Source organism: Fringilla coelebs (genome assembly GCF_963513975.1).
Source record: "Fringilla coelebs genome assembly, chromosome: 11".
Classification (NCBI taxonomy): Eukaryota; Metazoa; Chordata; class Aves; order Passeriformes; family Fringillidae; genus Fringilla; species Fringilla coelebs.
In genome coordinates, this window is record NC_140037.1 from 5049338 (window position 1) to 5077276 (window position 27939).

Sequence of the window (27939 nt, forward strand, 5' to 3'; positions counted from 1 at the left end):
CCAGGGCTTCGTGCTCCTCGGGGTGGTCTCCCAGCAGGAACCGGCCGCGTTTCCGGACCCGGAGGAGAAAGCGGCGGTTTCTGAGGCAGCCGCGGGATGGCGGGGGCTCCGGGATGCTCGGCGCGGGCTCTGCTCCTGCCCGGGCCTCTGCCGCCCTCTGGTGACCCCGGCACGGGGACACGGCGGTGGCGCTGGGGACACTGCGGACACAGCGGGGGCTCGCCTGGGGGGACAAGGAGCGGGCAGCACTGGCGGGGGTCTCTTCTGGGGAGGCCAGGGACGGTCAAAGATGGGGGGGATCAGTGATGGAGGTCAGGGGTGGAGGGTCAGCAGCAATGGGATGGGCAGTCTCTGCTGGGGGACCGAGGGTGGGGCTGAACAGTGATGGGTGTCCGAGGTTGGGTGCGAGCGAGGGAAGGGAGGGAGCGGAGCGGAGCGGAGCGGGGCGGGGCGGGGCGGGGCGGGGCGGGGCGGGGCGGGGCGGGGCGCGGGGCCCGGTCCCACTGGTCCCGCTGTCCCCGCCGTACAAAACGAGACGCGGTCGCTTTAAGAGCGAGGTGCCCTCACCCAAGATGGCGCCGGCGCGGTCCGCCCGTCCTTCGTATGCGCCTGCGGAAGGCGTGGTCTAGACAGGCCACGCCCGCGAATCGCCCCGCCCCTTCCTCCCGCCCCGCCGGAGGAGCCGCCGGAGGGGCCGCGGGCGCCGGGCCCGGGACGGGCCAGGCCGGAGAGAGCGAGCCGAGGTACGGGAATTGGGCCGGAGGTACGGGGACAGGGCCGGGGCAGGGCCAGGGGGAGCTCAGAGGGCGGCAGCACGTCCTTCTCTCCTCCGGTGTGTGCGGCCGTGCCCTGGGCCCTGGTGGGGAGGAACGCGGCCGCCGCACCGGGAGCTTTGCCGAAGGCAGTGGTGGAAGCTCGGGGCAGTGACGGGACCCGGGGCCTGCGGATCCCCGCCTCGGGCAGGGACGTGCCCGTCACTGGCAGGAGTCAGTGACTTCCAACTGCCGGAGGGCAGGGTTGGCGGGCTGGGGTACTGGGCAGGAATTGTTCCTGGCAGGGTGGGCAGGCCCTGGCACAGGGTGCCCAGAGCAGCTGGGGCTGCCCCTGGATCCCTGGCAGTGTCCCAGGCCACGCTGGACACTGGGGCTGGAGCAGCCTGGGACAGTGGGAGGTGTCCCTGCCATGGCAGGGGGTGGGAGATGGACTTTCAGATCCCTCCCATCCCAAGCCCTTCTGTGACTCCGTGAGTCCCCTGTGTGAAGTGGCAGCAGCCCCCCTGTGCCAGGTGCAGGCTGGCCCTGCCCCACGGCTCAGCCTGAGGAGGGCCTTGTGTCCTGGCTGGGCTTCCTTGCCTGAAACCCTCTTTCTCATCCAACAGCTCCAGGAGGTGCCAGAGTGGCGGCAGGAGCAGCTGATCCTTGGCAGAAGGTACTGACACAGCTTGTTGGATGGATAAATGACCCTCTGGAATGGTTGCTGACCTCTCCGTGGGGAATGCTGATCCTGGGAGCAGAGAATGGGGTGGGGCAGCACAGGGATGGGATTCCTTCCTGTCTGTCCCTGCTGCAGTGCTCATGGTGGAGCTGGTGTCTCTCTGGGTCTGTTTGGGTGCTCAAGGAGAACTCACCTCTGAAGAAACCTCCAGGAACAGAGAGGGCAAGAAACAGAGCAGGTGGAATTTGGGAATCCTGTGATAACTCTGTGTTCCCTGCCTCTGGGTGTGAGCTTTGGCTAATCCAGGCTTTGCAGCCTTCCTTAATCTTGGATCTTGTTCCTCAGGTTTTTGCAGCCAGAATGAAATGAGTGATTCAACTTCTTACATCTGTTCAGAGCAGATGTTTGTGGAATGCACACCTTGGAATTTTCCAGGTGTTAGTGGTTCTCTTCCAGGCTCAGGAGTCCATGGGACAGGACTTGGGAGCACCTGGGAGGCTGTGGGGACATGGCTGGCAGACACTACTGCCCTTCTGACTCTCTTTATTCCCACAAGGACTCAAAAACAGGATTGCTTTTGTTTTCATGGGCTGCATGGGTGGTGCTTGTGTAGAATAGAGAATTGTTTTTACTTCTTTGGGATGCAGCAGCCAAATTTGCTTCTGGCTGTGCTGAGCTGCCCCCTTGGGAATGGCCCCCACCCTGTGCACGGGACAGGGAATGGGCTGGGGGGTGTGACCTCACACTTGGCTGCACCAAAACAACTTTTGAGGTTTGAATTTGTGCTCCTGTACCTTGCATCTGCCTTCACCCCCCCCCCCCCCCCCCCATCCCAAAATCCCAGATAATTTCTTTCCCTCTGTCACAGTCCCTCATTTTCTTCTTCCCTCCTTGTTCAAGGTGACACCAGCTGTGTCTCCAGCTGGATGTGGCTGCTAGTAAAGGAAGGAAGGCAAGTTGGCCCCAGATTTCTCACCTGGAGCATGTTCACACAGAGTTCATCCAGGCAGTATCCCATGTCCCTTGGGTGTTTTGGAGTTGGCCAGGATGTCTGCAGCCCAGGCTGCCCAGACAGGTGAGGGCTGGCACTGACTGACCTTGCTATGGTCTGGTCACGGACTCATCCGGCAGGTTTGTCCAGCAGCTTGGAATCGGGTGTGAGTGCAGAGGTGACAGCATGGGTGGGAGGGGTTCTGTGCATCAGGCCTTTAATTGTTCCCTCTGGGATAACAACCCCCTCCTGGTGCTGCAGCACAGCCTCACAGCAGGTGTTTGTGAGGGGCTGTGAGCCCTGGTTTTATAGGTCATGGAATGCTTTGGGTTGTAAGGGACCTTAAAGTCCATCCAGTCCCACTCCCTGCCAGGGAAAGGGTCTGCAGGCTGCCAGCCCCAGTGTCCAGCCTGGCCTTGGGCACTGCCAGTGGATCCAGGGGCAGCCCCAGCTGCTCTGGGCACCCTGTGCCAGGGCCTGCCCACCCTCCCAGGGAACAATTTCTCCCCAGTATCTCACATAGCCCTGCCCTCTGGCAGTTTAGGCCACCATTCCTTGCTCTCTGTGGATGAATGCATGTTTTAGTTGGAACAAGGATGCTACAGTTGGCCCTGGAGTTTGGGGAGAGGAGCAAGCCTAGCTGAGCACTTTGGTCTGGCAGAGTAACTGGTGGCATTTTGGGGTGGAATATTTCCATCATATCCCTGATATTCTTAATAGTCCCTTTTCCTCTTCATGGCTTTTGCTCCAGAATACTTGGACCCAAAATGTCCCAATTTGTGCTGTTGCTGGGTGGAAGGTGAGGTTGGAATGTGTGTCCTGCTTTGGGAGGAGGTTGGAACCATCCCTGGAAATTCAATGAGCCTGAAGAGTGGCTCCAGTGCTGTGCTGGGCCTGTGCTACTGTGCCAGCCTGTTCTGCCTCAGTGCACTGGGGTTCAGAGCTGCTGGGCTGTGATCCAGCACTTCCAAAGGGCTGCCTTTATTCCTTCCTTCTTCAGGAGCTTCTGTTCGTGCCTTAGCCATCGGCAAGGAAGGAGAGTTTATAGTTCGGGTCAGGGAGGTGCCTGTGAGTGGAATGAGATCCTTTGGTTTGATAAAAATGTATAAAATCATCTCCATGTTGTGTGCGGAGCAGGGATGGATTTTGTGGAGAGGGAGGGCTTGGGAAGGTACCTGGTGTGCTCAGCTCTCGCCGTGTAATTCCCACTGCAGTTGGCAGCAGCTCCAGGCCATCCATGTGGCTCCCTGGGGGCTCAGCAGCAGCCCCAGCCTGGGCTCTGCCTCTCTTCCCCTTACCCTTCCCCTCACCTCAAGGAGGCTTTCCCAGCCTGTTCTCTCCTAGGATTTTGTGCAAGCTGGGTGTTTTGTGCTCTCTGTGCATCTGAAAATCCCCTGTTAAACCTGTTGTAGGCCATATTTTGGTATGGTGGGGGTTTTCTACCTTGCTGAGGAAGAGGCAGAGCTTAGTTCTCATCAGCACGAGTCTGGACCCGGTTCCATGTGGTGCTGTTTGGATTTTGGGGTGTGCTGAGAAGTGTCTCCTAAAAAGAATGCCAAAAGTGGAAGGTGTTCTCTGGAAGAGATCCAGCTGGGTGTTCACAAAATATGGAATGGCAGATTTCTGGCTGGGACTTGATGCAAGCATGACACTAAACTGGACTATAAAATATAATTGAAAATATCTGTTGAAGTCTTGCTTTTGTAGCCGTGGAAGTCCGTAAAACAAAAGAGAAAGAAAAAATGGGGAAAAAAAGAGGTGGTTTTTGAGGCAAGATGGTATTTTATCAGTGGTTATTTGTCTTTTTTCTGTCTGGCACAGTTTTGGGCATCAGCTTTCTCTGTTAGATGTGTAAGAGCAGATCCTTTTTCCTTTTGAATTCCAGGAGAGGAACTAAACATAGATATGGGAAGAATGGGGTAAGTGTAAGGCATGTGATCCAAAGGTATGGATCCTCTGTGGTGGTGGATGGACAGTGTGTGACTCCAGCAGAGACATTTATAACCTGGAAAGTGCAAATGAGCTTACAAAATACTACAGAACAAATTCACAAACCAGTAACTTACTTATTTGGGAAGTAGAGAATTCTCTTCTTTGCTGCACAGAGAGGCTGTGGCTGCCCCTGGATCCCTGGAAGTGTCCAAGGCCAGGTTGGCAGAGCTTGGCGCAACCTGGGATTCTGGAAGGTGTCCCTGCCACAAAGTTGTTTACAGTAACTTTGCTGTTGTAGCTTAATGTTACAACCTACTTTAAAAGTTTTTTGACCAATCACACAAAACAAAAACATATTGACAGTAGTTCTGTCCAGTCACTATAAGTACACGTACTTTCAATTAAAACAATGCTTGCTTATTTCAAGTACAATACCTGTTTGTAAGCCTTAAAATACAATACACACAGCTCCATTCTTGAACTTAAAACTTCCTAATATCTTGCTAAATATACTTTTCTGCAACTTAAACAATTATTCTAAACAAATGTTAGTGCACAAACCATTGTTCTATTTGTCCTTACTTTTCTACTTGTTACACAATTTTTCTGCTGACCTATCTCATAGCTACTGCTTAGCTCTAATCTGCAGTCTCTGAGGCCTGCCTTTTGCTGCTTTCCCAAAACCCTCTAATTTTATTTAAAATTCCCACACTGTGCTGGGCAAACAGGGTGCTCCTCCCACACGGAGCTGTGACACCTTCCTGGATTCCCAAGGAGGCTAGGAATGGCAGAGAAGCTGTTATTGTGTTTGAGTATGGAAACTGCTGTAAACAACTGGATTTAGTCTGGAAAATAAAGTTTAGAGTCCAGTAGCACCCTCCCCTCAACTGGTCACAAACTCCCTGTAAATTTGGTCTTGGGCATTGTCATTTTGAGCTGCTTTTAGTCAAAACATTAAGCAAAAATGAAAGGAAGCTGGCAGTAGTTATGAGGAAACTCCTGGGAAGAGGTGGTTGAGCTGAGATTGTGACTTTTTAAGTGAGAGCTAAAATGGTAATGACAGAAAGTTTAGGAGGAAAAAAAGAGGTTTTGTGGTGAAACTAATGGATGGGGCAGATAACTGTGAGTTAAGTAGTCAAGATGTGTTCCTGATTCTGAGTTGTGATGTACCTGTGCCCCCAGCTCAGCTGAATTTTTGTTAAACAGTGTTTATTTTGGCTTTTGGAGGACTGGTGCTGGTTCTGAACAGGGTTGGCAGTGCCTTCGGGCACATCTGTGCACTCACCTCAGTCTGTACCTGCTGCTGGAGCAGTTGCTGGGGTGGTTTTGGGATGGGTGTGTTGCTGTTGCCTCCATTTGAGTATTCCAGTGTCCTGGGCTGAGGGGCAGAAGCTCTGTGGAATGATGGACTGTTCCAGAAAAGGTGGTCCTGGTGTGGATGGAAGGACAAGGGCTCTGTGTGTCTGTGCATCCTGGGATAGCAGTGAATCCCACAACACCCTGTAAGCCTGGGTGCCTGGGAAACCCAAACTGCCACAGGATTCATGTGCTGCTCTCTGCTGTGACTGGTGACAGCCCCATTCCCTTGCTGTAGGGATGTCAGAGCAGAGCCTGCAGTATTGGCTCCCAGGGCCCATGAGGTTATGAGGTGTCGGAGAACAGCAAAAGAGCCCCAAACAAGCCCTAGAACAATGCAAGTCTTTGTGTTCAGCCTGTGTTGGTAGAATTCCCAGTTTCTCTCAAGCCTATTGTTCGGGCTGGCGTGGCTGGACAGCCCTGGCCCTACACAGGCAGCATTCCTGGGATGTGTTTGCCTGTGCTGGAGCGGCTGCCTGGAGAGGTCAGCCTTGTGCCAGGACCAGCTCTGTGCCCCTGGCCCAGCAGGGACTGCTTCTCCAGGATCCTGCTCCTGCACTGGTGCGAGGCTGGGGCAGCACTGGCATCTTCTGTGGCCACCCCGGGAACGGAGCTGTCAGAATCCTGGAATGGGTTGGGCTGGAAGAGACCTTGAAGACCCTTGATTGCCATGGGCAGGGACACCTTCCACTATGCCAGGTTGCTCCAAGCCCTGTTCAACCTGGCCTTGAATATTCCAGGAATGGGGCAGCCACAGCTTCTCTTGGCAGTGGTGCCAGGGCCTCCCTACTGTCACAGGGAGGAATTCCTTCCCAATATCTAACCTCATCCTCGCAGGGGTGAAACCATTCCCCCTTGTCCTGTCACTTCAGGCCCTTGGAGATTCGGCGTAGCTTCCTCTTTACCAAATCTGGGGCCGTTTGTGGTCACTTCAGACAGCACAGGGAATTGGAGGAGAGTATGGCTTGGAAAAATAACATTGTCTTGGGAACTGCCTGAGGGAAATCATCGGCTCTTTTGTCACAGCATGGGGACACAGGGCTGGCCCCTCCCTGGGGTATTGATTTGGCAGCACAACTATGCTCAAGGCTTCTCAGTTCAACTCCTGCAGAGGGTTCCGTGTCTCGAGGGCTGGAGTACAACAAAATCCAAACCAGCTCTCTCAGTTCACACATAGGTGGAGTTTCACCCTCATGGAGTCCCTTCCTCTGTTTAGGATGGGAAATGTTGGGATTTTTTTAGTGTTGGTGGAAGCCTGTAGAGTGAGGATGTTGCCCAGAGATGTTGTGGACTCCCTGTTCCTGGAAGTGTCCAAGGCCAGGTTGGATGGAGCTTAGAGCAACCCAGAATAGTGGAAGGTGTCCCTGCCCATTGCAGAGGTGGGATGAGCTTTAAGGTCCCTTCCAACCCAAGCATTTCAGGACTATGAAAGCCTGGCTTTGCTGGCTCCCAGCCAGTCACCAGGGGGGTTTACCCAACAGCCAAATGCTACATTTTTTCTTCTCTCTTTTTGTATTCAGTTAAAATTGGCTTATTCTGCAGTTTTTTTCCTAGTCTATACACCAGGCGTCTGGTACTTGGGGGAAGGGATGTGCCTGAGAACCACGTGGGGCTGGCAAGGAAGGAAAGCCCTGAGTTGTCAAAGCTCAGCTTAGATTTGCTGATCTTTAAAGAAGCCCCAGTCTTGTGATGCAGGTTTTGGTTTCCCAGTGGAAAGAGCCACTAGGTGGTAACCTGGCTCCTTCAGCAGCAGGAATGGCTCCCGAGGTGGCTGCTTGGGACTGCTGCCTGCTCCTGGGAGGTGCTCCTGGTGTGATTTCCGTGTGGTGCTGCTGGAGCTGGGGTCGAGCCTCTCCTCTGACAAGGAAGAAAAATGGCGTGGGAGCTTTTTCCATGCTGTGCCTGGGAAACCCTTGAGCCTGTGTGCTGGAAGGGCTGCTGTGATGGAGCTCTGGAGTGCCGGTCCCATCCCGTGCTGCCCCACGGCACTGGGATGGGTGGTACAGCGAGACTGAGAGAGTCCATCTGGGTGTCACCCAGATTGGAACTAGGAGAAAACCTTGGAATGCTTGGGCTTTGGATTGGAAATGGCAGCGAGGCTCCGGCTTCCTGCTGCCAGTGCTGTCGCTGAGTCACTTCTAGGTGGTGGCCTGGGGACCTTGCTGGGTTCTGCTTTGCTGCTTCCCTTTCTCTGACTGCCATGGGGAGCACCAGGACGGACTAGAAGGGCAGAGGAGGTGGATGGCAGCAGCTGGAGGAGGATGGTGTCACACGGGCGCTGGGGACACCGGCTGTCCTGGGGTATGTACGAGTGCTCCGGGGGGTGCAGGGACTGGCCCTGGTGACAGTACCAGGGCCTCTGCAGAGAGGCAGCTGTTGCTCGATGGAGAACTGGGGTAACTGAACAACCAGATAAGCATGAAAATGGTCTATTTTTTATTTAATTGTATTCCTTGTGTATCCTTTATTTAATTGTATGCCTGGGAAAGCATATGTAGAGGGTGTGTTTTGGTAAGAAAAAGTGTCTTAAACCTCTTGTCTGGATCTGACAGGAGAAGTGAGCATGGAATTATCCTCCTCTGTGTCCTTCTTGTGCTGCCAGGCATTCTGTGTGCTCTGCTGTGGCTGGAAGGTGCCATGTTTGCTGCTGTGCTTTTGGGTTTTAAAGCTGTCAGTGAGAACCAGCTCAGGGAGGGATTGAGGGGAGCAGGAGCTGCTGTTGCTTTGCCTGTGCTGCAGGAACTGCTGCTTTCTGTGCAAAGCTGAGAGCCTTAGATGGAATATTAGGGAGAAATTCTTCCCTGTGAGGGTGGGCAGGCCCTGGCACAGGGTGCCCAGAGCAGCTGGGGCTGCCCCTGGATCCCTGGCAGTGTCCAAGGCTGGGTTGGATGGGGCTGGGAGCAGCCTGGGACGGTGGAAGGTATCCCTGCCCATGGCAAGGGGTGGAATGGGATGGACTTGAAGATCCCTTCTCACCCCAACCATTCTGGGATTGTACAAATACAAAGATGTTTTAGCCCCATTTCCCACATACTTACACCCACTGAGTCTTATTGGAAAATATCTGTAAAACCATGTTATGCTGCAAACGAGCCCTGAGACACACGAGCACAGTTCCCTTCATTCTCTGCCAGGCTGACTGGGCCATCCCTGCCTCCCAGGCTGGGAGCTGGATCCTCTGTGCTCCCTGGAAGCAGTTTACTGGAAGAGCATCACAGCACTTCAATGCCATTGAATTGTTTTCATTGTTAAGCTGGCAAATAACTTTGAATTCCTGGGTTTCTCCTGCCCTTGTCTCTCTGGGCCATGCTGTCTGTGTGCTCTCAGGGTGCGCAGCTGCTCGTGTGCCTTCCCAAGCACCCAGCTCCCCTTGTCTCCCCCCTTTCCAGGATCTTCTGTGGCAGTTTAGTGAGAAAACATGGTGTAAAAGTCAGGGATTGTGGTGTTCCACAGTGTCAGGCTCAGCAGAGAGCACCCTGTGCTGTGCCAAGGCTTTTTGTGTGTGCTGTGATGGCTTCTTCTGTGTAATAGGAAGTGTTTTCTGCAGCATGTGTAATTCAGCCTGTTGGGAAGTGCTGGCTGGTGGTTTCCCTTCCTGGAACAGGTCTGAGCTATGTAGTTGGTTTCTCTCTTAATTGTCTGGAAGAAAATCAGTGTTTGCAAGAGCAAAGTGCACATGGCCAGCAGTGAGTCCAGGTAGACAACCTGGCCTGGATCAAAAACAGTGTGGCCAGTAGGACCAGGGCAGCCCCAAGCTGTGCCGGGGGAGGTTAAGATTGGACACCAGGAAGAATTTCTTCACAGGAAAGTTTGCTAGCTTTGGAAGGGGCTGCCCAAGGAAGTTTGGAGTCCCCATCCCTGGAGGTGTCCAAAGAAGGCCTGGAGGTGGTACTCAGTGCTCTGGGATGGGGACAGGTGGGGATTTGGCACAGTTTGGACTTGATGGTCTTGGAGGTCCTTTCCAATTGAAATCATTCTGTGCTTCAGTCTTCTCATGGAGATGCAAAGATTCCCATTTCCATGTGGCAAGAGCTGTTTTCGAGGCTCATATCTGATTTTCCCCCCCTTACCTAGTTTATTCTTATATTTTCAGAGCTTGTGCTTTTGTAGTTCCTCTGCTGTCCTGCAAAAGAGGAGGAGAGACAATGGGTCTTTTGTCATGGTGTGGCATGGGCAGCTCCTTGAGATTGGTGGGGTCCAATAAAAAAATCATTGCAAACCTCTTGAGAGCACTTGTGGAGATTATTTAATGAATACATAGGAGTGGCTCTTGCCCTGGCTAACACTGTAATTCCAGCCTGAACTTCATGGGAACTGCATCCAGCCTTCCCATGGGAAGAGCGGTGCAGCCTCTGGGTCTCCAGGGTCAAGTGTCAGTCCAGTTGGGTGTAAAAATGAGTTTTCCTACTTGTGCTCTAAAAAGCTCCCATTTGCTGGCAGGTTTGGAAGTTCTGGCCATGGATCAGAAGGGCTTTCGTCGGGGGAGCTTCCAGAGTGCCACCAGCGATGAGGATATGCTGGAAATAGCTGGAACATCCAAGGATTTCTCCATGGCCGACGATGACCCGCCACTCGACAGGGAGATGGGAGGTAACACCCACGAGCCCTCCCCTTTCTGGTTTTCCCGATGGCTTTGGATAGGATTTAATGGGAATATTTGCTGTGTGTGTCCCACTGGCCTCTGCCCAGGATGGGTCTGGTGTTTCCTGGCACCAGGGTGAAGAGTTTACAGGATTCCATGCTGGATTGTGTCCCTATCTGTGTGGCTCCTGGGCTGTGACATGGACCATGTCCTCTGGCTTCAGGAGAATCCTTCCTGGAGTTTTCCAAAGTAGCTGCTGTGGAGAAGAACTGGCAGTGGCAGGAGGGATGGATGTGAGTGCCATAAAATTGCAGCACTGAGCCATTCCTGAGGGTTGTGATATGAGCACAGACTGTCCCCTCCCTTCCTTTCTTCCTTATCTGTGATTTTGGAGGTTTTCTGTAATGGAGAGAATCTCTCTGTGTGGCAGCACAGAGGATTTGGTGCTTCCCCTGCCACCCCTTGTCTGGCCAGAGGGTCTGCTCCTCCTCCTGGAGTCTGAGCAGTGAAATTCATGGAGAAGTGTTGAATCCGCGTGGATATGCTGAACTCTAAGGAGTGCTCCCCCTGGATGAGGCTCTCTCTGTTGACAAGTGCTCAGGTCCTCAGGGGAGGGTGACACTAACGAAATTTTAAAGGGGGAAGAGCTTGCCCAAATGCCAGTTTCAGTTCTCCCTGTGAACTTCCCCTGCTGACTTCAGATGTTTGCTGGCAGATGTTGGGGTGCCAGTGTGAAAACTGAAGCTGTGGGGGCCCAGCTGGGAGGTGGTGGCCGAGGTTCTCTCATCCATTCAGAGGAAGACTCAAAAGTGTTCCAGTGGTGGAAGGTCTCCTTTTCTCTGTGGCATTTTAGAATTCTTTTTTTTTCCTTGAGTTTTAAAGGGAAGAATTGAGGCCGGTAGTGACAGGGATTGATTTGAACTGAGAGAGGGAAGATTGAGGTTAGATTTAAGAAGAAATTGTTCCCTGTGGGGGTGGGCAGACTGTGGCACAGGGTACCCTGAGAAGCTGTGGCTGTCCCTGGATCCCTGGAATTGTCCAAGGCTAGGTTGGACACTGGGGTTTGGAGCAGCCTGGGACAGGGGAAGGTGTCTCTTTCCTTGGCAGGGGTGGAATGAGATGAGCTTTAAGTCCCTTCTGACTCAAAGCCATCTGTGGCTTCATGATCAGAGGTCTGAGTGCCCAGTTTACCCTCAATGATTCCCTGGTGCTTATAAGCACAAACAGGATTTAGCAGCGAGCTATTCTCCATCTTAAATTAAAAATTAAAATAAAATTGAAGTGGGAGCCTTGAGCTGGCTCATCTCCCCTGCTTTCTTCACCCGCCTTCCTCCTTGACCTCACACAGAACTGGGAAGCTTTTATCAGGGAGACCAAAGTCAATGTGGGGAGTGTGCAGAGTTTCAGTCTCCCAGACAATGCTTGAATGACAAGTTATCACCAGCAAATTGGAGCCCGAGGAACTTAATCACCAGCCCCTTTGAGCTCTGTGTGCACTGAATAAAGGTGAGATAAAGGCTGCTCGTGTGTTGGGAGAGCCTTTGAAATCTGACTGTGCCCAGAGGACAAAAGGAAAATTCAGTGCCTACCTGCTGGAAAGACAGGGAGCAAAGAGCGTTCCTGGGAGTTATTAAATAAGGAAAATGTCAGCTGGGTGAGAAAAGAAAGGGGTTTGTCTGTCAGTACCTCAGTGACTGATCCACTGCTGTCAGGAGACTGTTGATAAATGTGCTTTCCTGTGCTGCATTGTGACTTGGGGCAGAGCTTTGGGAATGGGCTGCAGAGCAGGGAGTGTCCCAGACTGAGGTGCCAGGAGCATCCCGTGTGGGAGGTGGTGAGCAGAGTGCTCGTGTCTGGGTGTCCCTCCATGGTTAAGGGTCGGGTTTGATGATCCTCGGGGCTGGGCTGTCGGGTGAAGCAGAACTGGCACCTGGGTTGGGGTAATTGCAGGATCAAATCCAGCCTGGTGGAGAATGGATGGAGAGCAGCTCTGAGGAGAAGGACTTGGGGCTGTTGGTGGATCAGAAGCTCAACTTGCCCTGGCCATGATGCTGGAAGCCCCTTGTGCCCGGGGCTGATGGCACAGCATGGGCAGCAGGGGAGGGGGGGATTCTGCCCTGCTCAGGTGAGACGCCACCTGCAGAGCTCCCCAGCCCTGGGGCCAGCACAGGAAGGAGCTGGAGCCGCGGGAGTGGGTCCAGAGGTGTCCCCTGGCAGTTGCAGGGGCTGGCCCTGGTGACAGTGTCCCCCCGGCAGTTGCAGGGCTGGCCCTGGTGACGGTGTCCCCCCGGCAGTTGCAGGGCTGGCCCTGGTGACAGTGTCCCCGGCAGTTGCAGGGGCTGGCCCTGGTGACAGTGTCCCTGGCAGTTGCAGGGGCTGGCCCTGGTGACGGTGTCCTCCCGGCGGGTGCAGGGGCTGGCCCTGGTGACAATGTCCCCCGGCGGGTGCAGGGGCTGGCCCTGGTGACAATGTCCCCCGGCGGGTGCAGGGGCTGGCCCTGGTGACAGTGTCCCCTCGGCCGTTGCAGGGGCTGGCCCTGGTGACAGTGTCCCCTCGGCCGTTGCAGGGGCTGGCCCTGGTGACGGTGTCCCCGGCAGTTGCAGGGCTGGCCCTGGTGACAGTGTCCCCTCAGCAGTTGCAGGGGCTGGCCCTGGTGACAGTGTCCCCCCGGCAGTTGCAGGGCTGGCCCTGGTGACAGTGTCCCCTCAGCAGTTGCAGGGGCTGTCTCTGGTGACGGTGTCCCCCCGGCAGTTGCAGGGCTGGCCCTGGTGACGGTGTCCCCCCGGCGGGTGCAGGGGCTGGCCCTGGTGACGGTGCCGGTGACGCCAGGCACGGGGAGGGCCCAGGCGCGCTGCGGGCCCGGCCCGGCGGAGCCCGGCAGAGCCCGGCGGAGCAGGATGCACGGAGTGCCGCTGTGAGCCCCGGGAATGTCCCCCTGCGCCCGGCCGCGGCACGGACAGAGCCCCGGAGCTGCTCCTGCGGGACGGGCAGTGGCCGAGCCGGGGTGAGCAGACCCTTCCAGGGAGGAAAAGGAGCTGTGAGCCGAGGGGAGCGTGTCCCTGTGTCCGTGCACGCTGAGGGGCAGCAGAGCCAGGGCGAGGGTGGTGGAGCCGGCTGGGTGGGCTGCGGGATTTCTGCTGTGTAATGGTTGTTTGTTCACTGTCCCTGTGAACCCCCTGCCTTTCTGGGATTTGCTGGAGCAGGGAAGCGGCCACGGAGCTCTCCAGGTGCCGTGGCTGTCCTCTCGGCACTGGCAGGACAGTCAGCACATGCTGTGGCTTTGTGGGGTGGCACATGGCACAGCCTGGAACTTCACCAAGTGCAGCCTGGTTTTCCTAAGCTCGGCAAGGTCTGAAGTGGAGCATTAATTAACCCCTTCTGCAGAGTGATCAGAACACTGAGAAATCTCTGTTTGAAATGAGCTGTGACAGGGTCACTTTTCACTCACTGTCTCTGATTTGGAGATGTGGATGTTACAAACAGGGACATCTGTGCAATCGTCTTGGATGTGTTTTGGCAGGGCATCACGGAGCTCATTTTCCTCCTTTATTCCTGTCTGGGAATCCTAGGATCCTTGATTTGCAGCAAGCTGAGGCAGGAAATAAGATCTTTATAAATATTTATGGCTGTCAGCCATTTCATAGTTCTGGATTACCCCTGAAAAAAAATATAAAGATGTTTTCTCATTATCATCTGTCAAATGAACAGTTGTCTGTGGCTGGAGACCTCAGGATTCTCCTTTAGGAATAAAAATCCTGGTGCTGTAGGAGGGCACGCTGGGCTGAGCAGGGATCCTGGAGAGCAAGATCAGGCTCCAACCTGCACCTGCTTGGTCTGGAGTGGGATCAGCCCATCCCATCTGCCCATGGGCTGACTGGGGCTGTGGATGGGATGGGGTCACAGGGGCTGTGCCTGAGGGCTCCTGCAGGTGCCATCAGGGTCTTGCTGGGGGTACCAGGACTTGCAGCCCCTCTGTCATTGCAGCTCTGGGCTTGCTTAGTGCCTTGGGGTCTGGTTCCTGGTGCTCCAGGGCAAGCTGTGAGCTGGGACAGTGTTCCCAGGACAGCTCAAAGTCACTGGTGTGGGCAGTCATTCCAGGAGACTGAGCATGGAATGTGGCTGATCTCATCTTCTCGTGGAAAATGCTTCTCGGGGTGTTCTATTAGCTTGGTTAACTCTCCTTCATGAATACTTTTCTTTAGGACAGCTGTATCTTTTATCTTTAGAAAAGATTTGGTAGATGGGCAAAAAAAAAAAAAAAAAAGGAATAGTCAGAGAGAGAAGAGTTGAACAGTCTGCAGCACAGAGTCAGGGATGATTGGGGTGCTTCTGGGAGAGGGGTCATTCCTGTGGGAACAAACCCAGCTCCTGCTCTGGGCTGCAGGTGGGACTTGTTCAGGTGACCAGGATGAGGCCTCTGCTTGTTCCCTGGATACCTGTGCCAGGTAACTCTCATGTCCTTGGAGCAGCACCAGCCAGGTGGCAGGAGGGGTTCCAGGCACTTCAGTGTTCCATGTTCTCCCCTTGGTCATGTTGGTGACACGATGGTTTATTCCAGGAGGTTCTGATCCATCAGATTTAGATAGCAGTGTCTAGGATTTCCTGCAGGGATGTTTCAGTGGGGAAATCTCTGGAAGCCTTGATACTAATTTTGCATTTCCAAGCTTCTGGTCTCAAAAATGCTGTTAAAACCAGGGATTCCTCATGGAAAATGTGCCTCATTTCCCTCCCAGTGCAGTTGGGTCTCACAGCCTGTGCACTCAGCATTTGGAAGAGCTCTGCAGAACTCCATCTTTTTGTTTTTGTCCCAGGTGAAGCGAGGAGCTGTTTTAAGTGGGTTATTTTGTGGTGGTTGTCAGTTCTGTACGTGACTCATCTTGTTTTCCTGCAGCTGTGGCAATCTGGGAGATGGACTTGGGAAGACTTCACAGCTCTTTTCCCTTCCTCCTTCAGATGATGGGGCAGAGGGCAGCTCTTTGAATTCCTTATTTTTCCCATCTGGAGACACCTTTGCCCCCGTGATATCTGCAAGCTAAATATGCTCAAGTATCAGCCATTATCCTTCTGCCTGGGAGTTTTAACCCTCCTCTTCCCCCCACCTTCCAGTTTTGACTGGATTTTGGTTTTCTCTCTTCTGTTTTTCCCTCTGAATGACTGCAAACACTCAGTGTCTTCCAGAACCAGAATTTGGGGAATGTACACCTAAGCTAAGCATTGTTTTCCATGGGCTGCAGCAGGTTAAATAGGAGGCCCCGTTGTTTGGCTGAGTTCTCACCTGAGGGAGGCTGCAAGTTCCAGTTTGGTGTTTTCCCAAGCCCCCATTTGGTACCAATTTCTGCTTCCCAGGCCCCATTGGATGCTTTGCTTTCCCTGTTTCCCTGCTCCCATCATGCCTTCCTGCCTATCCTGCTCTCATCCTTGCCAATCCACCTGGGATACCCTTCAGCTCTGTTGGAAGTCCTAAATATTTCTTTTCTCCTCTCCCTCTCCCATCTGCTTGCCTCAAATGGCAAAACATCCTTGTGGCAAGTCCTGGATTTGGGGAAAAGGCACCATCTAGATGCTGGTGGTGATTTACTTTGCTCTGAACAGCCATTTCCAGGAGCAATCCCATCTCCAGGTTATCTGCTGAAGCTGGGAAGGATGTACCTGGCACAGATCACCTGGGAACATGTGCCCATGATACTCAGCTCAGGAAACACCTCAGTAGCTCTTTATTTCCATTGAAATCTGTGGTTTTCCTCCTAAATGAGTTTTGGCTTTTTATAAAAAGAGGAAAAAGTAAGAAATGCTCAATTTTCCCCCTTCCTCCCCCACCAGGCTTCTCCTCATATAATGGAGGAGGGATGAACGGCACGAGCACCATGATGGATTTCCTGGAGGAGCCTCTTCCCGGCGTGGGCACCTACGAGGATTTTAACACCATAGACTGGGTGCGAGAGAAGTCCAGGGATCGAGACAGGCACAGGGAGGTAAACATTTCTCCTCTTCCTCTCTGGCTCTGAGTGCAGGATAATTCATGTGTGACTCTTGCTAGGGTAGGGAGGCTCTTCTTGGAGACCCCTGGGATGGAGGGATTGCCCTTAGGATGGGAGCTGAGAGTTCAGTTTGAGGAAAGGGAGCACTAAATCCACCATGTTGCAGTTTTTTGATTGCTGCTTCTCTTCTGAAGGCTTTGATTTATTCCAAATGGGGGTTTGGAGAACAGAACCAGCCTGGTTTTCTGTTCTCACATTTGCACTGGTGATTGGTGCTCTTTCCATTGAAATTTTTTTGTTTGAGGAGACTGAGTTCAATTCTTCCAGAATTCCTTCCCGGGACTTCAGCACTCTGCAATTAAAGGAATCTGCTCAGAGTGCAAGGGGGGCTTTAGCTGAAACACCCATGTCCCCAGCCTGCTCCTGCCTTGCTTTGTCACAGGGAATAACAGTGGTGAGCTGGAACGTTTCCCTTGGGAGAGGCAGCTGGGCACACAATGGCTCTTCTGTCACCCTTTGTCTGCCTGTCAGGAGCAGTGAGACTGACAGGCCTCAGCCATCCTGAGCATCTGGGACAGGGCTGAGTCCCATTTCCCTGTGCCACCAGTGCCCACTTCCCAGCTGGACCATTCCTCTCTGCTGGCATTAAATCTGCAACCCCAATCTCTGGCCGTATTGTTCGGACTGTGGCACAGGGGCCCGCACAAGCTGTGGCTGCCCCATCCTTGCAAGTGTTCCAGGCCAGGTTGGGTGGTGTTTGGGATAGTGGAAGGTGTCCCTGCCTATGACAGGGGGTGGTACTGTGTGGTCTTTAAGGTCCCTTCCCACCCAAACCATTCTGGGATTCCATGATCCTTGATCCATTCTCCTGCCCACACCCAGAGCTGCAGCAGCTGTAGGAACAGCCACTGTCAGATGCTTTTTCTGTCCCTCCTCAAAGCAGAGTCACTGCGTCACCAAGTACTTTTAGAGCATTTACACCACAGTGGATCAGAGTCCTCACTGTTTTTTGTTTCTTTCTGCAAACCCTTTCCCAGATCACCAACAGAAGCAAAGAGTCCACCTGGGCCCTGCTGCACAGCGTGAGCGATGCCTTCTCTGGCTGGCTGTTGATGCTCCTTATTGGTTTGTTGGCAGGTGAGAGCAAACCTCCAGGTAAAACTAATTCCTGCACTGCAGCATCAGGATCCATTCCTCCCCAAGGCCTGGCAGATCCTTGGAGCAGCAGGATTTTGGACTAAGCCCTTGTGCTGACACCAAGGGCTCTGCTGCTGCCTTGTAAATTCACAGGGAATTATTTTTTTAAGTGCTTTGAGCCTATGTTTGTGCAAGACCAAAATACAAAACTGAGGCTGAGAGATGTCCTGGACACTGCTCTGGGTCTGCTGCTGGCATAGAACTCTGAAATGAATAAAAAACATTCATTAAAGCAGAGCTGATTGAAACACTGGGAATGTCTGTGCCGAATCCTCCTTATGGGTACTGAAGGGGTTAATTCCAAGGGCTGCCAGCAAGTTTCTTATTTTTTGGGTTTTTTTCTGTCTATACTTAGATACAAAAAGGGAGAGGTATTGTTTGGAAATCAGGTGTCTTTCAGAACTTAGAACCAAACTTTGGCCCCAGGGCAGCAGGAATAAATCACTTGGATACAAATCTTCCTCGTAGGAAGCAGCAAGCATCTGTCACGAGGGATGGAGTGAAATCTTGTGTTAATGTTTACCCATGAAGGCTGCTGGCCAGTTGCTCATTAACTGGGGGATTTGCTGCATGTTTATTGCAGCCTCTGGAGCTTGTGCTGCCACTTGCTTCTGTGGATCAGAGGTCCCTGGCCTCTGCCTTGGTGTGGGGGTTTTGGGATTGGAGGAGTTATTAACAAAAGTGACTTGAAGATTCCTCTTAAAACTTGACTTCTCTTCTGTGCTGGCTCTGCTTGCCTTGTTTTACTTGGCACAGTTGTAACTTTCCCCTGCTTTATTTTTCTTTTTTTAAATTAGGGTTGGAAATGTTTTCTCCAAATTCAGAGTTATTCCTGTCACAGTGTTGCTGTTGTTGGTACAGCTCCTGGATCTTGGTGACACATTTTGTCTGAGTCCCCCAGGAATGTGGGACATCCCTTTCTGCCCTCCCACTGCTGCTGTGCTGTATTTAACAAACAGTTATTTTATTGAGAAGAATTAATTGCTGGTGATGTGCAGGGTGGGGGATGGACACAGTCAGCCTTTGAAACATCATCAGCCATGCTCTGTTTCCTGACTTGTTCTTTTCAATATATTGAAATTATTTAAAACTAGGCAAATCCTCTCATTTAGCTCTCCATAGAATAAAAGTGAGTGGTAGACAGAAATACCACACTGTTCTATGTGTTGGGAGGAGAGCCCAAAATTGGTGGGGGCAGACTGTGACCTTCAGGTGTTTGAGTCTGCTCATTAAATTATTTTGGTTTTTTTCCCTTTAAACCAGGTTCCTTGGCAGGTCTGATCGACATCTCTGCCCATTGGATGACAGATCTGAAGGAGGGAGTGTGTCTGGCAGGGTTCTGGTTCAACCATGAGCACTGCTGCTGGAAATCCAACACCACCTTCACCGACAGGGACAAGTGTCCTGAGTGGAAGAGCTGGTCCCAGCTGATCCTTGGCCATGGAGAGGTGATGGGTGCCTGGAACTGCTTTTGGTGCTAAATTCCCTGTTCGTCCAGGCTGTGTAGCATCCCTGGGGTGATGCTGGGTGCCAACCACCCAAGCTCTGGGTGGTTTAGTGGTTCATTGTTGGGGCCCTAAAGGGGTGTCAATAAACAGGTTATGTGGGTGTTGTCCTTGGAGGGGATGTGGGGAAGCAAAAGACTGCCACATTTACAGGTGCAGTGTGCCACTGGTGTGTCCAGGATGTGCTGTTGGAAGGCATTTTGCCCATGAACGTTCTGGGGGAATGCCATGATTGGTAACCCAGCAAATGGAGCCTGGCCTTGAAACCTGAGACTTTGGGCAGGTCTCTCCATTTTTAGCTGATAAGTCTGTGTGGTGTCCTGCTGATTCCCTGAGCTTACTTTAGTGCCCAGGTCTGATGTGGTTTCAGTTGAAACCATCTGATTTTGGTAATTTCCTCTGTGTTTCAGGGGGCCTTTGCATATATCCTCAACTACTTCATGTACGTTATCTGGGCCTTGATGTTCTCCCTCCTTGCTGTGCTCCTGGTGAAGGGCTTTGCTCCCTATGCCTGTGGCTCAGGGATCCCAGAGGTGAGTGAGAATGAGAGTGGGGTGTTTTTCAGGCGGGGTAGGGATCCACTACCCAAAATTTACACATGCATGTTATGGAGTAATATATTCCACTTTAGATGATGGCTTCATATGTAGCTGTTTTTCCGAGCTATTTGAAACATGTCTTAATACTTAAGTCTCTGTGCAGTCCCTTAGAAAATCAGATGTTCTGGCATTGCTGCAGGAGGTACTGCTTAGGTGTTCCTCCAGCAGATATAGTGGCCCTCAGGGAAGGACTCAGATGGCTGCTCCTGCCTTTGCATGGAGAGATATTTTTATGGACTCTCACTTTTGATAGCTCAGAGAAACTCTTGTAAGCTGTAGAACGGGCAGGATTGGGAATTTCCAGTAAATCAGGAGCTCTGACCAGGGCTTGAATGAAAGCCTGTAGAGCTTTGTGTGCTTGACTTCCAGATCAAAACTATCTTAAGTGGTTTCATCATTAGAGGCTACCTGGGCAAGTGGACACTGGTCATCAAAACCATCACCCTGGTGCTGGCCGTGTCCTCGGGGCTGAGCCTGGGCAAGGAGGGGCCCCTGGTGCACGTGGCCTGCTGCTGTGGGAACATCCTGTGCCACCTCTTCACCAAGTACCGCAAGAACGAGGCCAAGCGCAGGGAGGTGCGTGGGGACAGCCTGGGGAGGGCAGGTGGGCTTGGGGCTCTGGGGCTGAGGGTAAATTGTTCTGTTTTGGGGTAAATGGTCCTGTTATGCTAACTGATTTTTTTGGAGCACGTTCTTAGGGAATTGGCTTACCCCACCTTTTCCCTGCTGCCTTAAAGCAGGTCAGGCCTAGCTGACTGTGCTGTAGATAAACATACAATTTTAAGTGAAGACAAATCAAAAGAGGGGTGGTTGGGAGGGCTGAGGAGTCTGAGTGCCTCTGTCTGTCCCTCAGGTGCTGTCAGCAGCTGCTGCCGCCGGTGTGTCTGTGGCTTTTGGAGCTCCCATTGGAGGAGTGCTCTTCAGCCTGGAGGAGGTAACCTTGGAATGCTGTGAGATAGAAACACAGCCCCCGGAGAAATTCCTCCTGATGTCCAACCTGACCCTCCCCTGGCCCAGCCTGGGACCATTTGCCCTTGTCCACTCTCCTGACAGCTGTGTCACAGGGTACCTGGGTGTTGCAGCAGACCTCTCATTAGGGGAAGAAATGAGCCAAGACACAGACTCTCATTTAACAATGTGAAAAGGGTTCCAGTTTATTATTCTTTACACCTTAGCCATCCTGAGTGACCGTAGCAAACTCCTGCTGTTGGCTTGTCTGACAGACTCTGACTGCTGGCTGTTTCCTGCTGGAAGATGACTGCATTTCCTTGCTGCCTCTGACCACAGGCTTTTACCTAGCTCCACTATGACTGCAGGCTCCAACCGCAGGCTCGGAGTCTATCAGACCCGGACTGATCTCACAGTAGATCTTCTGCAGCAACTCTCTTCCTTGTTCCTTCTTCCTCAGGGCTCCTCTACCTCCTCAAGGTCTTCTCCCTCAAGGTCCTCTTCCTCCAGGCTTTCCCTGACTGGCCAACCCACCCCTTTTATCACACTTATCTTTATTAGTCACAGCTGCAACCCATTAAGGGCAAGGCTGTTCTTCTTTGGTAATTAGTACAACTGTGACTTATCAGGGGCGAGGTCACTTGTAATCCCTTCTTTACACCTGCACGTGGGAACAAACTTCTCTGATTTATCAATCCTCTTTTCTTCCCAAGGACCACCTAATCCGTAATATGTTGATCTGGATGTGAAAGGACCATTGGTGTTTAGCTCAGGGGAGTACCAGAATGGATTTCAGAGGAAGGCAGGGATGGATTTGCTCAGCTGAGCAATAGTTGGTGGCAGTGATGGCAGGCACTGCTCTTTGGTACTTTGGACCTTGTAGAGCCACAGAATTCTCTCAATTCAGCTGATGGCTGATGTGTGACAGGTTTTATTACCCAAGTGAGTCGCTCCAGGGATCACAGAGGACACATGCACGTGCTGCAGGTCAGGGCCCATCCCACTCACTGAAGCCCTCATTGAACTGGAGCTCCAGAGCCAGCCTGGGGTGCTTGGCTGGAGAGCAGGGAATGAGCCAGTGCTCACGGATCTCTGTCATGGCTTTAATCCCTGCAGTGGGGTCGTGCTAAGTGTTCAAGTGACCAAATGTGCTTGGTTCTCCTCCTCAGGTGAGTTACTACTTCCCTCTGAAGACCCTCTGGCGTTCCTTCTTCGCCGCGCTGGTCGCTGCCTTCACCCTGCGCTCCATCAACCCCTTCGGCAACAGCCGCCTCGTGCTCTTCTACGTGGAGTTCCACATGCCATGGCACCTGCTGGAACTGGTGCCCTTCATCCTGCTGGGAATATTTGGTGGGCTCTGGGGAGCTTTCTTCATCCGCAGCAACATTGCCTGGTGCCGGCGGCGCAAGACGACGCGTCTGGGCAAGTACCCGGTTCTGGAGGTGATCGTGGTGACGGCCATCACGGCCATCCTGGCCTTCCCCAACGAGTACACCAGGATGAGCACCAGCGAGCTGATCTCGGAGCTCTTCAACGACTGCGGGATTTTGGACTCGTCCAAGCTCTGCGAGTACGTGAACGATTTCAACAGCACCAAGGGGGACGATCTGCCTGACCGTGCCGCTGGCCCCGGCGTGTACACGGCCATGTGGCAGCTGGCACTGGCCCTCATCATGAAGGTCTTCATCACAATCTTCACCTTTGGCATGAAGGTGAGGGTTTCCTATAAAGGAGCTCATCTTCCCATGCCCTTCAGGACCCTTAAGGTTTTATTTCCTCTCTAACCAGACTTGTGTTACCCCAAGATCTGTCAGAAGGGGTCAGACCGCAGTTGTTTGTCCTGCTGCTTGGACCTGAGGGCAGTAGAAACCTTCCAGCCTGACTGTGGGCACCAAATGCAGGCACAAAACTGGTGCCTCAGGGTTCCACATTCCATTTTCAAGACACAGTGCTCCTAAATTGTCCTGTCTCAAGCTTTTTTGATAAGTAATGTGATTTAGATGAAAGAGCTAATTGCAAAGCAATCAGTGTCTTAATTTGTTAATGCATAATTGGAGCTGTTCCTTGCTCAGAGGGGTTTGGAAGTTGTTTGGTGCAGCCTCTGGAGCTGCAGGTGCAGTTCCCAGGTGTGAGCTGATGGGCAGTTTTTATGTCCCTGCTCATTGCAGGGGGGTTGGACTAGATGACTTTTCAAATGTCCCTTCCAGCTCAGCTCCAGCAAAGCCTCTGCCTCATTCTGGTTTGAGGTTCCACCACTCCTCTGCGCAGTCCCTGGGCTCTGCTGCTCACTGCCCCATGTTCCCACAGGTGCCCTCGGGGCTGTTCATCCCCAGCATGGCCGTGGGGGCCATTGCGGGCCGGCTGCTGGGGGTGGCCGTGGAGCAGCTGGCCTTCTACCACCACGACTGGGCCATCTTCAGCGGCTGGTGCAGCCCGGGGGCCGACTGCATCACCCCTGGCCTCTATGCCATGGTGGGCGCCGCCGCCTGTCTGGGTAAGCTGGGGCTGCCTGGGCTGGGCCTCGGTGTGCCGCCTGAAGAGGCGGTGTGGTGGGTGAATGGTTGGACTCCCCGATCTTAGAGGTTATCCCTGCCTTAATCGTTGAACCACAGAATGGTTTGGGCTGGGAGGGACCTTAAAGACAATCTCATTCCACCCTGTAGTGATTCTACAGCTGAAGAGCCGTGGTTGTGACTGACCATCAGAGCTGGTGTCACTCAGGAACCCCAGGAAACTCTGTAATGGAGCGTGCCATGTGTTCCCCACCCTGGTGGTTCTTTTGCCATCTCCAGCCCAGTGCTGGGCACAGCAGCTGCAGTGGGGAGCTCCTGAATGGGAGCCAGAACAGTTGAGGCTGCCCAGGGACTTGAATTTTCCTGTGGGGTTTTAATTCATCTTACTTCCTGTTCTGGCCTTGAATCTCGTGATGCAATTCTGCTTTTAAGTGCTCTGCTTTTTGGTAACACTTCTTCCTCTTGGCTGAGTTGGAGAACCTGAGTGCATGTGACTGAACTTCACTTTCACAATTCCAACCCCCCTCATCCGTGGAATAGTACAGGAGTCCTAAAGGACTACTTTAGCAGGAGAAACTCTCCTCTAAAAACATGCCACCAAACCCCATCTTTGGCTTTTTTAGAGGGGACACACCTTGTTTGAGTAACCCAGTCTAGTGAGAGGTGTTGGAATGAGATAGACTTCAAGGTTCCTTTAAACCCAGACCCTTGTGGGATTGTTTGCATGTAATTGATGGAAGATAAATACACTTTGACTTCATTAATGGTTCTGTTTACTGCTGGGCAGCACTGAAGGGTCTGAAGGATATTGGGACAAAACTCCTGTAAAATACTTGGGAATAGTTTTGGGACTTGAATCTCAAAAGCATAATTAAAACATGCTGAGACAAAAGCCCGCAGAGACCCTGAGCTCTGTGGCAGGGCCTGGTGGCAGGACAGAGGTTTTGGCGCTGTTCTGATTGTGTTCGGTGCTGCTGAACGGGGCAGTCCAGCTGTGCTGGCACCACCCTTCCCTAGAGCCGGGGACCGGTGTGACAGGATGGCAGAGTGACCCGGGCTGTGCTGTGCGTGCAGGGGGCGTGACCCGGATGACCGTGTCGCTGGTGGTCATCATGTTCGAGCTGACGGGGGGGCTGGAGTACATCGTGCCCCTGATGGCAGCGGCCATGACCAGCAAGTGGGTGGCCGACGCCATCGGCCGCGAGGGGATCTACGACGCCCACATCCGCCTGAACGGGTACCCCTTCCTGGAGGCCAAGGAGGAGTTCTCGCACAAGACACGGGCCATGGACGTGATGCGGCCGCGCAAGAACGACCCTCCACTGACGGTCATCACGCAGGACACCATGACCGTGGAGGATGTGGAGACCATCGTCACCAGCACCACCTACAGCGGCTACCCCGTGGTGGTGTCCAGGACATCCCAGCGCCTGGTGGGGTTTGTGCTCAGGAGAGACCTCATCATTTCCATCGGTAAGGGGTGGCACTGCCCAGCTGAAGGTGCTGTCTTTAATGCCAGCTGTCACTGACCTGGGGCAGGGGGTGTCACACACTCCTGGTGCTGGTGGCTGGGCCAGCTGGTGCATCCCTGAGCAGTGTGGGCGGGCTCTGCTTGCCTTGGATGTGAAGGACAGGGGGTGGCCTGTCACAGGATCACAGCATCCTTTAGGTTGGGAAAGCCCTCCAGGATCGTTGAGTCCAGCTTGTGTCTGATCCCCACCTTGTCACCAGCCCAGAGCACTGAGTGCCACATCCAGGCTTCCCTGGAAACCTCCAGGGAATAGGGACTCAAGCACCCTGGACAGCCTCTTCCAACGTTAGCAAACTTTCTTGTGAAGAAATTCCTGCTAATGTCCAACCTCCCCTGGCACAGCCTGCGGCTGTGTCCTCTTGCCCTGTCACTGCTTGCCTGAGACAATATGGAATAAAATAGGGGAACAAGTGCATCAGGATATTATGTGCGTTGCCTGCCTTCTGTGGTACCACCGTGAGTTTGTCCACTTGGGTTCCTTGGAATCTCCAGGGATTCATAAAGAGTGGTCCTGTGCCCAAGCCGTGCACAGTGATGCACAGGATGGGATTTGGGTTTTCATGATCAAATATCCCAAATATTCTGAAGTATTCTGAATATCCAGCCTGGTGTTTGGGCTGCCAGACCTGGCCTTCCCAGAAAGCCTTGGAATGCTGATATCAGATTGCAGTGTGGCAGGTACCCACAGTACCTGTGTGCACTGCTGTGAAGGTCTGAGGGATGTCCAGTACTTGACTCGTTTTCCATTTCTGACCCTCATGACATCCATGGAGCCTGTGCCAGTCATTGAGTGCTTAAAAATAGTCCTTTAACTGCTCTGCATGGGACCCATATCAGTGACTCATAAAAGTACAAAGCATTTTATTTACCTCCTCTAAAAACTGGGAAGTTAAAAGGTCTCCAGAACTCGTATTTACCTGGCCAGAGTACAATGAGATGTAACGGCCTTGGCTTTGAGCAAAGCTGATGTGCTGATCCTGCAGTGGAATTTTGGAGATCTTGGAGGTTCTCCCAGGTAATGAGTGACAGGACAAGACCTGAAGTTGTGCCCAGTTGAGGTTTAGGTTGGATATTGGGGAAAATTTTTTCATTGAAAGGGCTGTCCAGTGCTGGCAGAGGCTGCCCTGGAGTCACCATCCCTGGAAGTGTTCAAAAAAATGTGTGGATGTGGCACTTGAGGACATGGGTCAGTGGTGACCATGATGGTGGTGCTGGTCGACAGTTAACCTTGATGGTCTTAAGGATCTTATCCAACCTTAATGATTCCATGATTCCCTTAGAAGGAGGGCTGGAAACCCATCACACCCTCCTTGGGTGGGAACAGCTCTGGCAAAGGGAAGGAAAGGACTTCTAAGGCCAATAAATGTGAGCTGAGGAGGGGGAATGCTCTTCTCTTTGGAAAAGGAAAAGAGTGCTGATACTGATTCAAATATTTCTCTTGCAGAAAACGCCCGGAAGAAGCAGGATGGGATCGTGAGCAGCTCAATTATTTGTTTCACTGATTACTGTCCCCCCCTGCCTCCGAGCTCCCCATCTGTGCTGAAGCTCAGGAGCATCCTGGACCTCAGTCCCTTCACGGTGACAGACGAGACGCCCATGGAGATCGTGGTGGACATTTTCCGCAAGCTGGGATTGCGCCAGTGCCTGGTCACTCACAACGGGTAGGAGCCCTGGGGCCTGGGGTCACAACCTCCTCTGCTCCCAGGACAAAGGGGACTGGGATCCAGCTGGGGCTGCATCCTGGAACAGTTCTTGCCTGGCAAAGGCACTTGTGACAGTCCAGCTCCAAGCCCTGTCCAACCTGGCCTGGGACACTTCCAGGGCAGCAGCAGTCACAGGTGCTCTGGGAGCCCGTGTCAGTGTTTTGTCACCCTCAGAGGGTGCAGTACTTTCTGTGGGGTGTCACTTTGGATCCTTAAAGACTCTTCAGCACCTGCAAGGGGCTCAAGTGGCCCTGCCAGGGTCCCTTCTGGCAGTGTCGGTGCATTAAAAGTGTTTTTTCATTTTCCAGGAAGCTGCTGGGCATCATTACCAAAAAGGATGTACTAAAGCACATTGCACAGATGGCCAACCAGGACCCAGATTCCATCCTCTTCAACTAGAGGCAGACTGTAGGGATTGTGTGTCCCACGTACCTGAAACTTTCTAGCCCATCCTGGGTAGACTTTCCTATTTTTATTGAGACCATGGATTTCCAGCGTTTTCCTCCATGGAGCTGAAGAAGATATTTTTTTTTTCTACCAGATAACGAATTGCACTACGGAATCTGTGGAACATGATCTTCTTTTTAGAAGAAAAAAAGAGACTTTATTTACGTTGCTTTTGTGAAGTTGCGTTGGAAAGATTCCATGAAGGAGTAAAAGAGAAATGTTAGAGAATTGTATTTCCTCCTCCTCTTTTGTTGGAACTGCTGTTACAAACGTGGGGAGGAAAAGCCAAGGTGTTGGTGCACTTCCAGAGGTGTGGAAGGAACAGGATGGTTTTGCACACAGTATTCAGGTGGTGGCAGAGGGACAGGGCTGGGCTCAGGGTGGTGTATTGCCAGTTGTCTCCTTGGGAAAAATCACAACCTTGGGAAGCCAGAACAGGGGAGAGAAAAATAAAAATTTGGCTGATTGAGGCTACTCAGCTGAAAGAGGAAAAAATAACCCAGCAAACCAACCCACCCCCCCATCAGATCTCCTTAAAATGGGGCCCAGTTTCTGATTGGGAAGATGCTGGTTTTGATTAATTAGTGAATGTATTAATTACTCTGCCACTGCCATATCAGGATGTCAGGAGAACCCCAAGGAGGAGATAGGAAGAGTTCACAGGTGTCTTCCCCTCCTGGTGCCTTTCTTTGATCCATTCCCAAGGATTCCTTCTCTTTGATTTCCCCTGAGCACTAAAATCCCAGAGGCTGAGTCCTGAATTCCTGCCCTTCCCCAAACCCTGGTGGTGTTGGACGTGGCACAGGTGGTCTCCTCCTCGTCCTGTCCCACTGGGGAGCCCGGTGCCTGGGACAGGGATGCTGTTCCCTGCTCCCTCCTGTCCCTGGATCCCAGCTGGAGGATTCCCAGCAGGGAATTCCCAGCTCTCCTTTGGCCAACTATGCAAGAAACCCTTCCCACCACAGCCTCCTGTGCTCAGTCCCTGTCCCAGCGCTGAGCAAATGATTTTCCTGTTAATAAAACTGTGCCCATTTACTGGAATTTGGGAGGCTTCTGGATATCTTGGGAGACTGGTGCTCTTCATCCTGGCCTCAGTTGTTTTATGTTTGTGGGCAGTGGGGACTTCTGGCTTGACTTGGCTGGGTCCCTCTCAAAATCTCTCCGATACAAACAAATTCCTTGTCTTTCTAAGGAGCAAAAGCCAGATTCTTGATTTTCCAAAG

General features: G+C 52.7%; 1 protein-coding gene across 1 annotated transcript; it reads left to right on the top strand.

Moving 5' to 3' along the window:
- Nucleotides 1-658: 658 nt before the first annotated feature.
- LOC311157936 (H(+)/Cl(-) exchange transporter 5) lies at nt 659-27935 on the top strand. Its single transcript, XM_084213007.1, has 14 exons — nt 659-743; nt 1379-1428; nt 10154-10303; nt 16116-16267; nt 17311-17410; nt 18734-18918; nt 19386-19508; nt 19944-20150; nt 20428-20508; nt 21692-22234; nt 22830-23016; nt 24110-24508; nt 26011-26227; nt 26578-27935. Exons 3-14 carry the CDS (start codon nt 10171-10173, stop codon nt 26666-26668), a joined length of 2418 nt encoding a protein of 805 aa, XP_084069133.1. The 5' UTR covers nt 659-743; nt 1379-1428; nt 10154-10170; the 3' UTR covers nt 26669-27935.
- The last annotated feature ends 4 nt before the right edge of the window (nt 27936-27939 follow it).

Coding starts and splice junctions, on each gene's coding strand:
- LOC311157936 (XM_084213007.1), top strand. CDS start 10,171: ATGGATCAGAAGGGCTTTCGTCGGGGGAGCTTCCAGAGTGCCACCAGC. Junction 20,509..21,691: donor TGCTCTTCAGCCTGGAGGAG/GTAACCTTGGAA, acceptor TCTCCTCCTCAG/GTGAGTTACTACTTCCCTCT. Junction 26,228..26,577: donor TGCCTGGTCACTCACAACGG/GTAGGAGCCCTG, acceptor TTCATTTTCCAG/GAAGCTGCTGGGCATCATTA.